Source organism: Pelodiscus sinensis, chromosome 5, assembly GCF_049634645.1.
Source record: "Pelodiscus sinensis isolate JC-2024 chromosome 5, ASM4963464v1, whole genome shotgun sequence".
Classification (NCBI taxonomy): domain Eukaryota; kingdom Metazoa; phylum Chordata; order Testudines; family Trionychidae; genus Pelodiscus; species Pelodiscus sinensis.
The window spans coordinates 14,829,765-14,842,982 of NC_134715.1; the positions used below are offsets into that span (position 1 = coordinate 14,829,765).

Consider the following 13,218-nt stretch of genomic DNA (forward strand, 5'->3'; position numbering starts at 1 on the left):
GACTGCAGCTTTTCACAAGGAGTAATACAAAGTTTGACTTTGCATGGTTTAATTTACGGTAGTGTAGACCCAGTGTTGCAAAAGTCAACGTTCTTGGCCTCTGGGAGGCATACCATGGTGCCCTGAACTCTGGCCAGAACTTGCAACTCTACTGCTCTCCAAGTGAACAATAAAGCCCCCAGACAGTTTGAATTTCATTTCTTGTGTGGCCAGTGTTGTGAGCAGGCAGCACATGTGGCCATGAATTCCCTGAGCTCCAGTTCCCAACGGTGCAGAAAAGCACCAGCATGGAGTGCAAAGGAGACCTTGGACCTCATTGAGGCATGAGGAGAAGAATCCATTCTTGTGGAGCTACAAACCAGCAACTGAAATGCTGATATCTATGTGAAGATTGCAAAGCCCATGGTGAAAAAAGTATCCATGAGGGATTCCCAGCAGTGCCATATTGAAATAAGAGCTGAGGCAGTCCTACCACAAGACAAAGGAGGCAAACAGACAGTCTGGTGCATCACTGCAAACATGCTGCTTCTACGACCAGCTGCATATGATCTTAAGGGGGTACCTGATGAACTTCCCAAGACAGACTATGGGACTATCAAGACATTCAGGGCAGCAGTGTGGAGGAGGAGGAGATGGAGGAGAACAAGGAGAGTGGCTAGCTGATGAGCAACGAGAACCAAGATCTTTTTATAACCTTCCTAGGATGTCGCACAGTTGGGCACTGATCCCAGGGAGGGCACTTCTGGTGATTTGACTTGTGTTTTTTTGTGCTACAAGTGGATTAAGGCAATTGGGTGTGATGTGTGGTTGTGTGCACGCAGCATAGGGAGCCCAGAACAGCTTGTTAAGATGTTTGGAGATGGAGTGAAAATAATCCTTGCACATCTCCATAAAGCTCTCAGATGAACTCTTTCCTTCTCACAAGGTTTCTGGGGAGGCCTACCTTAGTCCATATTCATGGTAAGACACCATTCCATGCTAAGCCAGGAGTAATTGGTCTGGTATCATTGCTGCACAAAGCATTGCAGCATAAGGCCCAGATTTCTAGCCACATTCAGTTAGCATCAGCTCCCTGTTACTGGATGATTTGGAGAAAACCGATATCTCACATGGCAACCTAGATGAAGGAGGGAAAGCTATTAGCTGCTGCCTCTTTTGCTAGTGTGGCTTCAGCTGCTGATACCTCCCCCTCTCTTTCTACTGTCCTCTAGGGATGTAAGTGACTAATCAACTAGTTTCTTCCCCTCCACCCGATGCCTCTATTAGAGGCAGCAAAGCGGGGGGAGCAGGAGCTGGTGCTGGGGGGAGCTGACTTAAAAGCTGGTTTCCCCCAGCACCATCTCTAGGAGAGGCAGGGGATAGTAGGGACCGGGCGCAAACCAGGAATCAGCTGATTCCAGGCTCACACCCAGCACCAGGACACTGCGCCTCTGCTTTTGAAATGTATTAAGAGCCAGCCAGCTCTTAAAAGGCAGAGCCGCAGTGGGGGTTAGTTCCCAGGGCTGGGAGCTAATCCTGCTGTGGCTCCTGCTTATCAACTAGTGAATGGAAATTCCATCTACTAGTCGATTAGTTGATTAAACTAAATTTAACATTCCTACTGTCCTCCTGCCCACGGCATTCTCCCAGGAAGCAGGGTGTGTCAAACACAGATGAGGAAAGCCACACGAGCTACCCCTTTGCCCCACTGGCATGACCAGATCTAATTTCCCCTCCCCCTCTCAATCTCCTGTGGGATGTGAAAGTAGCAGTCTCCTAGCAAAAAAGGTGTGCCAGTCACAAAGGGGTGCCACATGAGCCACCACCTTGCCCTGCCAGCATGACCAGACCCCGTTTCTCCTCCTGCCCACAGGATTGTGCCCTGGCAGACCCCTTACCATGCCTGCCTCTAAACTGCATGAGTCCAGATGCTCCCTTGAGAACTCTGTTGTGTACCTACTGTACAGTGGCCAGTTTAAAGCACAGTTGGCTTTAAAACTGGCCATGCATAAAACTTAATTTCCAAGCCTGTGTGGTTTGCTTTGTGCTGTGTCCTCCTTATTGCCCTGGTGTCTGGCTAGTCAAAATCTCTGGATAGGCACTGTTCCTCAGTTCCCCGCCCTGCCGGATAACTTCCCCCTTGCTCTCACAAATATTATGGAGCACACAGCAGCTGCCACCGGAAAGGGACTGTTGCATTCACTGAGGTCTAACCTAGTAGGTAGACTCCTAAACCTTCCCTTTAAATGTCCGAAAGCACATTCCACCACCACTGTGCACTTGCTAAGCCTGTAGTTGAACTGCTCCTTGCTGCAGTCCAGGCTGCCCATTTACAGCTTCTTGAATCATGGGAGGAAGAAGTAGACTGGGTTGCCAACAATCACTATTGGCATTTCCACCTCTACATCATGCATCTTTCCCGACCATCCCACTCCGATGTCAGTGAAATGGCCCTTGTGATTCACAAGTGCCTGCAGCACCATTGAGAAGTATCCCTTGTGGTTTATGCTCCATCTATCACCCCACTGCATGTACTTCTCCACTGTCAGAGCAGGTCTCATTCAAGTGCTCTTGAGCTTCAAGTCAGGGGAAAGCCATTTGCAAAGTTCAGTGAAAGTGGTCTTGCACATTCAGAAGTTATACATGCACTGCTGATTGTCCCATACCTGCAGCACTATGAGGTCCCACCAGTGTGTGCTTCTGTACTGGGGTGGAGTGGCCGCCCACTGACCCTGAGGAGGAAGATCCCCTCTGCCTACCAGTTGAGCTGAGGCTGATCCTGACCGGAAGCCAGGGGGAAGGCCAGAGCTATAAAAGCCCAGCTAGCAGCCTCAGTCAGGGCTGAGCCTGCAGAGGGTCGTGACGTTTGCTCAAGGCTCTCAGTCTGGGAGGCTGAGACTGGGGCCTGGTCTGGGCCTACAACCCGCCTGAGGCCGACTACCTGCTCCCGGCCTGGGCGGCTGTGACTGAAGCCTGGCCTGGGCCTCCAACTTTCCAGGAGCCAGAGGCTGACTACTGGCTACCTGCCTGGGAGGCCAAGACTCGGCCCGGCCTGCATTCCTTAGCAGGCCTGCGGAGGACCCAGAGGGCCATCTGGGTTCCGTGCCCAAGCCCCTGCCCAGGAAGCTGCTGCCGCTGCCAAAGCCAGAGGCTTGGCCCAAGCTCCTGGCAGCACCTGACCCTGCAGACTGGCCCGGATGCCTGACCCCACCTGCACCAGGAGACTGGCTGAGTCCTGCAGACCTGAAAGCCGCAGAGGACTGGAGTGGGCTGCCGGGACCCCGGTGGGATGAGACCACCTGGACTCTGCTGATGCCACTAGCAACCCAGGTACTGGCTGAGAGGGAGAACAGAAGTCGCCCAAGGGTTAGTGAGGGCTGCTAAAGGTCCCAAGGCCAGTATGTTTTGGGCTGGCGCGTACGCTGAGCCCATAGCAGTCTGTATTGCTGTCCTAGGGCCCTGGGCCGGGATGCAGTGGAGTGGGTAGGCCTGTGCCCCCCCTGCCACCCATCTACTGGGTGGCAGTCTCCCCCCTCGCCACGGCCTTATTTGTCCGCTGCAACACCCTGAACCAGGGTCTGGCTGTGCTTGCTAAACTGACTGTACTGTTTGTTTGTTGCCCTGCCCTGAACCAAGGGCCTGGCCTAACTGACTGGGGTTTGTTGCTGCCACACCCTAAGCCAGGGCTTGGCCAGCCCCAAAACTGACTCTGCACGCGCGCGCGCGTGTGTGTGTGTTGCCCCACCCTGAACTAGGGCCTGGCCCACCCATAAACTGACTTTGCTGGGGTGTTGCCATGTTCTGAACCGGGGCCTGGCCGATACTTAACTGACTCTGGGGTTGTCTGTTGCCATGCCCTGAACCGGGGCTTGGCCCATCCCCAAACAGGCTCTGTTAACTTACCGCCCACCCTGCACCAGGGCCGGGGCTAGATAGAGAGGGTCTTTATGTGCCACCCGCCTGAAGGAATGCCAGGCATGGACTAGTGACTTAGGGACTTGCCTAAAGGGGCCAGTGCAGTGGGGGCGGAGTGGCAGTCCACTGACCTGGAGGAGGAGGAACCCCTCCGGGAAGCTGAACTGGCTACAGCTTGTCTGATGGCAACAGTACTGGTGTTTCACTGGGTCCAAAGGGTTAAATATCTGCGATATTTCCAATTTGCTCAAGTCAAGTGCTTGCCTGAACAGTGTGTTTATAGGATCCCAAGATTCATCCTCTACTTCTTCCTGGAGTGCCATTCGTACTTCACCATTAGGTGCACTAATGTAAACATCATTATCACAATGCTTTGATGCACAATGGGACCCATGAGGGGGTCCGTGCTCGTACTGCAATGGCATCTGCGTGGGTAACCAGGGCCAAAAAAAGACGCGAAAAGTCTTGTTTCCTATTGATCTCAAGCAAGGGGGTCGGGAATACACAAGCGCATTATGGGACGCTGACAACATGAATCCAGAACTGCCCATTGCACAGTTTTAGTCCCTATGTGCCTGGGAGCATAAACCAGAACGCGAAGCAGCACAGGCACTGTGGGATAGCTCCATGGCAGTTTCTCTACTGGGGATGCACTGCTTCGAACCTTCGACTTTACATAATCAGGTAGTAAGAAATCAGCCTTAATAAATGTAATCTTATCTCACAGCATAGATATGACCTTAGTTTACAATAAAAATGTCTTTTCCTAATTCCCAACCCTGACAGATTATCTTGGAGTCTGCGAGTCATGCTGGGTTATTCCCTCCACACGTAATTGCTAATAATAAAACTTCTTTGGACCAAATCAGGCTCTTAGGTTGCACAGGTGTCACAGTCAGCCCTTAGTGGGCTTGTTTGTGTATAATTCACCAGAATTTAAGCTCATTCCATTCTGCTTATGAATTGAAGAATAGAATCCAGCTGAGGCCACCAGAGCTGTGTAGGATTAGCAGGGTTGATGGGAGTAAAAACAAATAACAATTAACTTCTCTTACTTAAAATTAATATAGCACTCAGGGAGCTGATTTTCTGAGGTAGAAGTTGACACGTTTGTAGTCACTTTTCTGAATAGAATTGCCCATAGGAAAATTAGGTTTTAGAGTAGCAATTTCCAAATTGGAGGGCAGAGGGATTTCTGAAGAGTCTGCCACTCTATTTTCCTAACTTGCCTGTCTCAAAAGCGGTATTGTATAGTGCTGCTGTTGCAACCTTGCTTACTGTACCTCAGATAACAATCCCATTTAGAAATTCTGTCTAACAAAATGAGAGAGTTGAGATTCATGTTTTTGGAAGACTTATCAAGTGTGAAGACATTATTTTGACAGAACCTACATTGCCCGTAGCTGTAGGACACTTCTATTACAGCTTTTCCATCTTGCAAGAAGTAGTTTATAAAATATATAAAATTCCCTCTGGCTCTTCTGTGATCTCATTTTATGCTTCCAAAATTTTTTAGTAATCTATTAATTTCTGGATATGAAGGTGATAATAACTCAATGATAGTAACTCATTGTATCGTGATGTGGAGAGAGGGAACCTTGAAATATGAGTGTATACTACATGGCACTACTTAAAGTACTCTGGTAAATCCAAATCCCCCGTGATAGGTTTTTTTTCTGTCCATGTCCATCTTTGCTTTCTGCCCCCTCGAACTGCGGAAGCTGTCTAATGGATGGGCACCTGAGCATTAGATTGGAGGGAAAGAATTCCTGCTGCATGCTTTAGGAAGTAACACAGATTTATTATTAATTTACCAAGTAACTTGTGTATTCTACCTCTATGATATAAAACAAAACACAATTATGTACATTTTTTACACCAAAGAGGTGATTAATATTAAATAAAAAACAATCTCAGTATGTCTGTTAGGTTAGATAAAAATGTATGCTTCAGTATTTTTCCCTCCATCATACTAGTTCTAATGTTGGCAGTCCAACATCAGCACAACTTTGCATTAAAACCAATGGACACATATAGTGGAGCAGAATTGGAAATTTGGTTCTCCCTCAGTGACTTTTCTTCCCATTTCTAGTATGAGTGTTAGAAAGGATATTTCTAAAAATAAAAGTATATTCATTTTCTGTATCTTCATTATTAAGTTCTCTTGGATTAGAATACACTGTGAGTGTGAGAGGTTAAAAAAGCTGCTCATTTATAAGTAGTTGTCTCTTGTTTTTACATCTTTTAACAGCTCTTCAAATTTGTCAGCTTCAACAGAACAATGAGCCAGTTATCTACCACTATGTCTCGCTGTGCCAAAGATGTCATTGGCTTTGCTATTATGTTTTTCATTATTTTCTTAGCATATGCTCAGCTGGCTTACCTTGTGTTTGGAACTCAAATTGATAACTTCAGCACTTTCCAGGACTGTGTGTAAGTATAATAATAAACAGCAAATGACCTCCGCTACCTCATCAAAGACAGAAGATTTTATAATAGCTCCAGATAAATAATGAAAGTTCTAGACAGCTGATGTAGATGTATGGGATTTCTAAAAACTGAATTAAACTTTTTAGAAATTGTTTCGGTTATATATTTATATTTATATTTTTTGGAAAAAAAAACCCTTCACTCTACAATCACAAATAAGACAATTGCTTATAACAAAATTATTTTCCTGAGAATTGCAAGTATTTCATGACAAAAACTATATTAAACATAGACTTATACTTTTCCCCTTAACATCTGAAGAGATGAGCAATTCTTCCAAATAGGTAGAAGTGATAGGCTTTTAAGAATGTATCATTGACTATTACATTACTTTACATTGTAGTAGTGAATGCATGTAGTGATTACACAGTAGCCTAAAAACTGCAGTACATCTTTATAACTACCTGTGACTAAGAATTGAATACTGCTTATTAGACATTATTAGAAATTATTAGTAATTAGCAATTATTCCAAGATTACAGGATAATTATTTAAAAATGTCTAATTTGTAAAAAGGTTGGATTTAGTTTAATTAGGTTCTATTCCTCTGTGACTGTGGTGAAAAAACTTAGCTCAAAATAGAGTGAAATGTCACAAATTGCTGCCAGAATTCAAAAATGGTTTAACAGATAGCTGTGTTTTTGTTTTGTTTTTAAAGCTTTACTCAGTTCCGCATCATTTTGGGAGACTTTAACTTTACAGAGGTTGAAGAAGCTAACAGAGTTTTTGGACCAATTTATTTTACTACATTTGTGTTCTTTATGTTCTTCATCCTTTTGGTATGTAAGCTTTTGTTTATGAAGGAGGGCAGGTGTCACACTTGAGTTTTAAGTTACTTTCCTTTTTACATCTCTCAGTCTTTGGGTGACAGCAAGCTTACAATGCAAGTGGAAACATAACCTTTAACAGATGCCCATCTCCACACTCTATTTGTCTTTCAAAATAGAGTTGCATTGCATTGCCACAGTTCTTCAAGTGTTTTCCTGGTTCAAGAATACAGGATACCCTTACAATTCGCGGAATCACTATTCATGTTTTTGCATATTTGCAGGTCTCTCCTGCCCTCCCCTTTGCATCCCATCCCTTAGCCTGGGAGGAGGAGAAGAACGTGACCTCAGGGAGCAGCAGTCAGGGTCCCCCTCCTGCAATCACTGCAGAGTCCGGGAGCCACAGGGAGCACACCAGGGCTCCTGATCCCAGTGATGAGTTCCCTGTGGCTCCCAGCTCTCCATTGCTCACGGCCCTGTTTTAAAATATTTATGGAGCAGTGGTACCCTTTCTTCAATAAGATGCAGAGAAAGATGGGATCTAGCTTGTTTTGATCAAAGTCAGGGTATGTCTACACTACAAAGTTAGTTCGAACTAACTTTCATAGGCACTACACTAGTGCTCCGTTAGTTCGAATTTAATTCAAACTAACGGAGCGCTTAGTTCGAACTAGGAAAACCTCATTTTACGAGGATTAAGACTAGTTCGAACTAGCTAGTTCGAATTAAGGGGTGTGTAGCCCCTTAATTCGAACTAGTGGGAGGCTAGCCCTCCCCAGGTTTCCCTGGTGGCCACTCTGGCCAACACCAGGGAAACTCTTCTGCCCCCCTCCCGGCCCCGGACTCCTTAAAGGGGCACGGGCTGGCTACAGTGCCCGTGCCAGGTGCAAGCCTGCCAGCACCCAGCCAGCAGACCCTGCACCTGGCACGGATCGAGCCACCCACCCGATGCCCCCCAGCCCTCCCCCTCTTCCCGGGACCAGGCTGGCAGCTCCCGGGAGCTTGCCCGGGACCGCAAGAGGCGGGCACCCGCCTGGGCTAGTGCAGACATCGTGAACCTCGTCCACGATCTCCGCACTAGGCACAGGAAAGTGGCCGTCTAGGGCAGGAGAGCTGCCAGCCTGGCGACCCAGGAGCAGGTGTGCAAGAGAATCAAGGGGGTCCAGTGAGACCCCCGACCCTGAGCTTACAATGGCCGTCCTGGGTCAGACCAAAGGTCCATCTAGCCCAGTAGCCTGTCTGCCGACAGTGGCCAACCCTAGGGACTCTGGAGGGGATGGACCGAAGACAGTGACCAAGCCATTTGTCTCGTGCCATCCCTTTCCAGCCTTCCACAAACTTTGGGCAGGGACACCACTCCTACCCCATGGCTAATACCACTCCATGGACCCAACCTCCATGACTTAATCTCACTTCCCTTTAAACTCTGTTCTAGTTCTAGCCTTCACAGCCTCCTGCAGGAAGGAGTTCCACAGGTTGACTCTCTGCTTTGTGAAGAACAACTTTCTGTTACTGGTTTGAAGCCTGCTACCCATTCCTTTCCTTTGGTGTCCTCTAGTCCTTCTATTATGGGAACTAATGAAGAACTTTTCTGTATGCACCCTCTCCACCGCACTCCTGCTTTTAGAGACCTCTATTCTGTCCCCCCCTCCGTCTCCTCTTTTTTCTAAGCTGAAAAGTCCCAGTCTCTTTAGCCTCTCTTCATATGGGACCTGTTCCCAACCCCTGATCATTTTAGTTGCCCTCCCCTCTCCCAGCCTCTCTCTTCCCCTCTCCCACCTCCTTTTCCCAGTCTCCCCCAGTTTTGTTCAATAAAGACAGATTCCATTTTGGAAGACACGTTATCTTTATTTTGTACATCAAGAAGAGGGGCTAGGAAAGGGTAAGCGGAAGGAAGTGAGGGAGGAATGGGGCACGAGCCCCCGATGGGGAGCACTGGGCTGGCTCTGTGGGCTTCTGGGGGTGGAAGCTCTCCTGCAGCCCCCCAATTGCCCCCTCTCCCCAGATGGCAGCCTGCGGCAAGTGCAGCCGGGCTGATGGCCGAGTGCTGTGATGTGCCCAGTGTGGGTAGTCCGGACACTCCGAGCCAGGACTGCTTTGCAAGCGGGGCACCCCTGAGAACTCTGTCCAGGGTGGGGGTCGGGACCCTTTAAGCACAGCCCTCGGCTAGACTGAGACAGCATCTCCACGCTCTATGTCCTTCTCTGATGCCCTGCCGGCACTGCTTCCGGCCATCCTTAAGCCCGGTTCAGGGTCCACTTAATGTGGACATGCTAGTTCGAATTAGCAAAACGCTAATTCGAACTAGTTTTTTAGTCTGGATCCGTTAGTTCGAATTAGCTTAGTTCGAATTAATTAATTCGAACTAAGTTAGTTCGAATTAACGTTGTAGTGTAGACATACCCTCAGGGTGTTATGATTTTAGAACTCTTTTTAACAGCCTAGGCCCTAGAAGGAAAATCTACAAGGTTTTGATGCTATTATGGAGAAAGAACAGAGATGAAAAAATCTACAAAGAGCCTTAGAAGCTAGTTATATTTTTTTTCTTTCACTGAAACTGTTATAGGCCAACATCACTTTTGAAAATGGGACTTAAATGTTTTAGGGACTTCACTTTTGAGAATTCTATTCCAGATTTAAAAAAAAAAAAATCCTTTAATTAAAAGAGTATTAGTATTCTCTTGGAATGCTTCATCCACAGATTGATTACATTTGGTGGTAAAAGCAATTTCAAAGCCACTCACAATATATGTATACTTTTCCAATTAATTAGATGCTATAAAAGTTAATCTCAAATCTTGGGCTTCCACATGATGATTTGTTATGCTACTGATAACCTATTATGTGGGACAAGATTTTTTTTTATATTGATTCTGTGGTTAATTCAGTACTATTGTGTGAAACAGCCTTCTACATTATTTCATGATGTCTCTTATCTAATGGGAGTTTAATATATTTTGGGGGTGTTATGTTTTTTTGCATGTGACAGGTGTTGAGCTCCTCTATAGTACTATAATTATTATGAGATTAAGAAGTTTGTGAAAAATGTAGCTGGCCTGAGGAAGAGTGAGCTAGAAACAGCATATGGGACACTTGAACTTACAAGGGATGTTAAGCAGGTTTGAAATCCATTGTGAAACATCTCAAAGTTAAAACAAAAGGAGGTTGGTATTTTACAGGAGGAAAAAGCCCTTTTAATTAGATTGTGACAGCATCACTGATGGGCGTGGTCCCACAAGAAGTTGCATCTACTTCATTGGTATTGTTACATAGCAGAGTAAACCTCATACACTGTGGCTGTTTTCTTTTTATAATGTTATGGCCTGTCGGAATTTGCAGGTCTACACCATTTTCAGGTATTGTTATTAGGGCTTAATGGAATTGTATTGAAAGCTCCTGTAGAGCAGTCACTAATGTGATACAAAGCAGCATTCTTAAATTTTGTTGTAAATTGAAGATAATAAAATGAGCATAAGTCAAGGGTGAGACTCAAGCCAGACATTTTAATTGTCCTGGCCTTTGGTGTATTGCACACTGACATAGTGATACATTTTAAAAACAACTTTTAGAGAAAAAAATACTGAGAAATTTTAGAGCAGTCCAACTAATGCCTGTCATTTGCTCAAAGACAGTGGTTTGAGCATTGGCCTGCTAAACCCAGGGTTGTGAGTTCAATCCTTGCTGAGGCCATTTGGGGCAAAAATTCATCAGGGATGGTACTTGGTCCTGCTGGGAAGGCAGGGGACTGGACTCGATGACCTTTCAAGGTCTCTTCCAGTTCTAGGAGATGGGCAATCTCCATTAATTTAATTTAAAAAAACACTTGTGGGGCATATATGAGCCTGATTGGTATATTGATACATATATTTACTTTTTCAAGTAGTTAGTGTATGTCTGGTACATTAAATATTTGACACGTAGTAATTTGAAATGGTTGACTTACTCACTGATATCGTTATAGCAATTAAATTCTTATCAGACTTCATATTCAGGAAACATATATGTGCCCAGTAGCTGATTGTGTTTTAGACCTGCTGTATACTAAAAATGTAACTGCATTTGTAATCAGTTAATTACACTGTCATCTGAGCTGATTAATATAGTTGTGTCCACACACAAGCTTTTATGTCATCCATCTATGTTAGTAGTGAAGCTATGTCATGCAGTCTAAATCATGTATAACCGCCTTCTGGGAAAATCTGGGCAGCTATTTGAAACCATCTAAGCAGGGGACAGTTGGACAGGAGGTCATGTGTGCAAAAGAGAACTAACATCTTGTGGGATATTACCTTCTGAGATGTCTTGCCACAGAGAATAATCAAATAAGTGACAAGGGCAGGATTTGTGGTCCTATCAATAGTACAATGAAAGTGTTCCAAACTATAACAGGAAAACTTTTAACTGCCTAGAAAAACTGCTGGAAAGGCAGAACATTAATAATGGCCACATTTATTGGAATAATAATTAGTACAGGTTAAACCAGCACAGTGGAGAGTGCAGCTGTGACCTGGGTGGGGGTGCAGTCCCGGCAGTGCTGGAGGCAGTGGGGCTGGTGGAAGTGAATGCAGGAGGCAGCAAGCCTGGGGGCAGAGCCGACAGCTGGTAGAGGAGCCTTGACTGCCCCTAGTCTGGCAAACACCATGGTCTCACGGGTGCTGGACCAGGAAGGTACCACCTGTAATAATCAATTAACTGTGCAGTTTACTGGTTACATTCTCAGTTAAATGTTGTAGTTACAGAACCTTAAATTTCAGTATCTTGACTGTTCAATATTACTTTCTAACTAAGATCACTCCTGCCTTTAAAAAAAATTGTATCCATAGTATGGATTTTCTAGGGTGTTTGTAAGATTGCTATAGCAGTAGTAATAGTCAGGCATGCTGATAAACTCTAGAGTTGTATTTTTAAGATGATTTTTTTAAATTTATTTTTTTAAACAGAACATGTTTTTGGCAATTATCAATGATACTTATTCAGAGGTCAAATCAGATATGGCCCAGCAGAAGGCGGAAATGGAACTGTCTGATCTTATCAAAAAGGTATAAAAAAATTTGTTACAAATTTCAACATTTGTTTTGGCCAGATTCCAGAATCACTGCTGCCTGGTTTACCGTATAAAATACTAAACTACTGTAAGGGCAACGCTGAGTACAATTTAGTGGTGAATAAAGAAAAAAAAAAACCAGCGGGCAGTAAAGACAAGTCAGTCCGAATTAAGTACAAATTAAAATGAATTAGTAACCTGACACTTGGAACATTGGATCCAATCTTCTTGAATATGATAAAATGGAATAGCGGAATCTGCATTGATAAAGAACTATAGATCTGGAATTGGATTAGACTAACCCTAGGATTTCGTTTGCTTACTTTATTTTGAATTCTGACTTGCAGTATTTCTGCTCCACAACCATATGTGCACATCCATATGTGTATGTGGAGCTGTTGATTGCAGCCACTATTTTGGCTAATAAAATAAGGGGTGGCTGGGTGTGTAATATCTTGGCCTAGATATAAATTTGTCTTCTAGAAAGTGGCTTAAATTTATAGCCAGCATCCTCTAAAGTTTTGAATATGGCTGTTAAAATGGTGGAGAAAACTAAAAGTGTTATATTTTTGCAGTGAATTGGTGCAAAATTGTATTATCAGAATATATTTCAAAATGTGATGTTTTACAAAATGAATAAATAACATAGTTTGTTTTCTACCCATAGCTATAGAATTAAATACCCAAATAGCATTGACATTCAGTTTGAGTTGGGTATCTGAATTTTTTATGCTCCTTTGGTATCCTAACCTCTAGTTGCAGATAGTGTAATTCATAGAAACATGGAAATGAGAGATGGGTAAGACTTACTGAATTATCTTGTCCAATCAGTGCCTAATGTCCCAGAATAGTCAAGGAGATGACTGAGGGGATATCTGAGCCATTAGTGATTATCTTTAAAAAGTAATGAAAGACTGGAGAGATTTCAGAAGATTAGAAAAGAGTAAATGTAGTCTTTCACCCTCCATCTATAAACAAGGAAATAAGGATAACGTGGGGAATTACAAAGCAATCAGCTTAACT

At 44.6% G+C, this 13,218-nt stretch overlaps 1 protein-coding gene across 1 annotated transcript in view; it reads left to right on the top strand.

Moving 5' to 3' along the window:
• Positions 1 to 13,218, top strand: part of PKD2 (polycystin 2, transient receptor potential cation channel) — a 50,691-nt gene that overhangs the window by 25,707 nt on the left and 11,766 nt on the right. Inside the window, exons 8-10 of the mRNA XM_075929562.1 lie at positions 6,146 to 6,327; positions 7,043 to 7,163; positions 12,092 to 12,190. Of these exons, the coding sequence (XP_075785677.1) occupies positions 6,146 to 6,327; positions 7,043 to 7,163; positions 12,092 to 12,190 (402 nt within the window). The remainder of the gene's footprint in view (positions 1 to 6,145; positions 6,328 to 7,042; positions 7,164 to 12,091; positions 12,191 to 13,218) is intronic.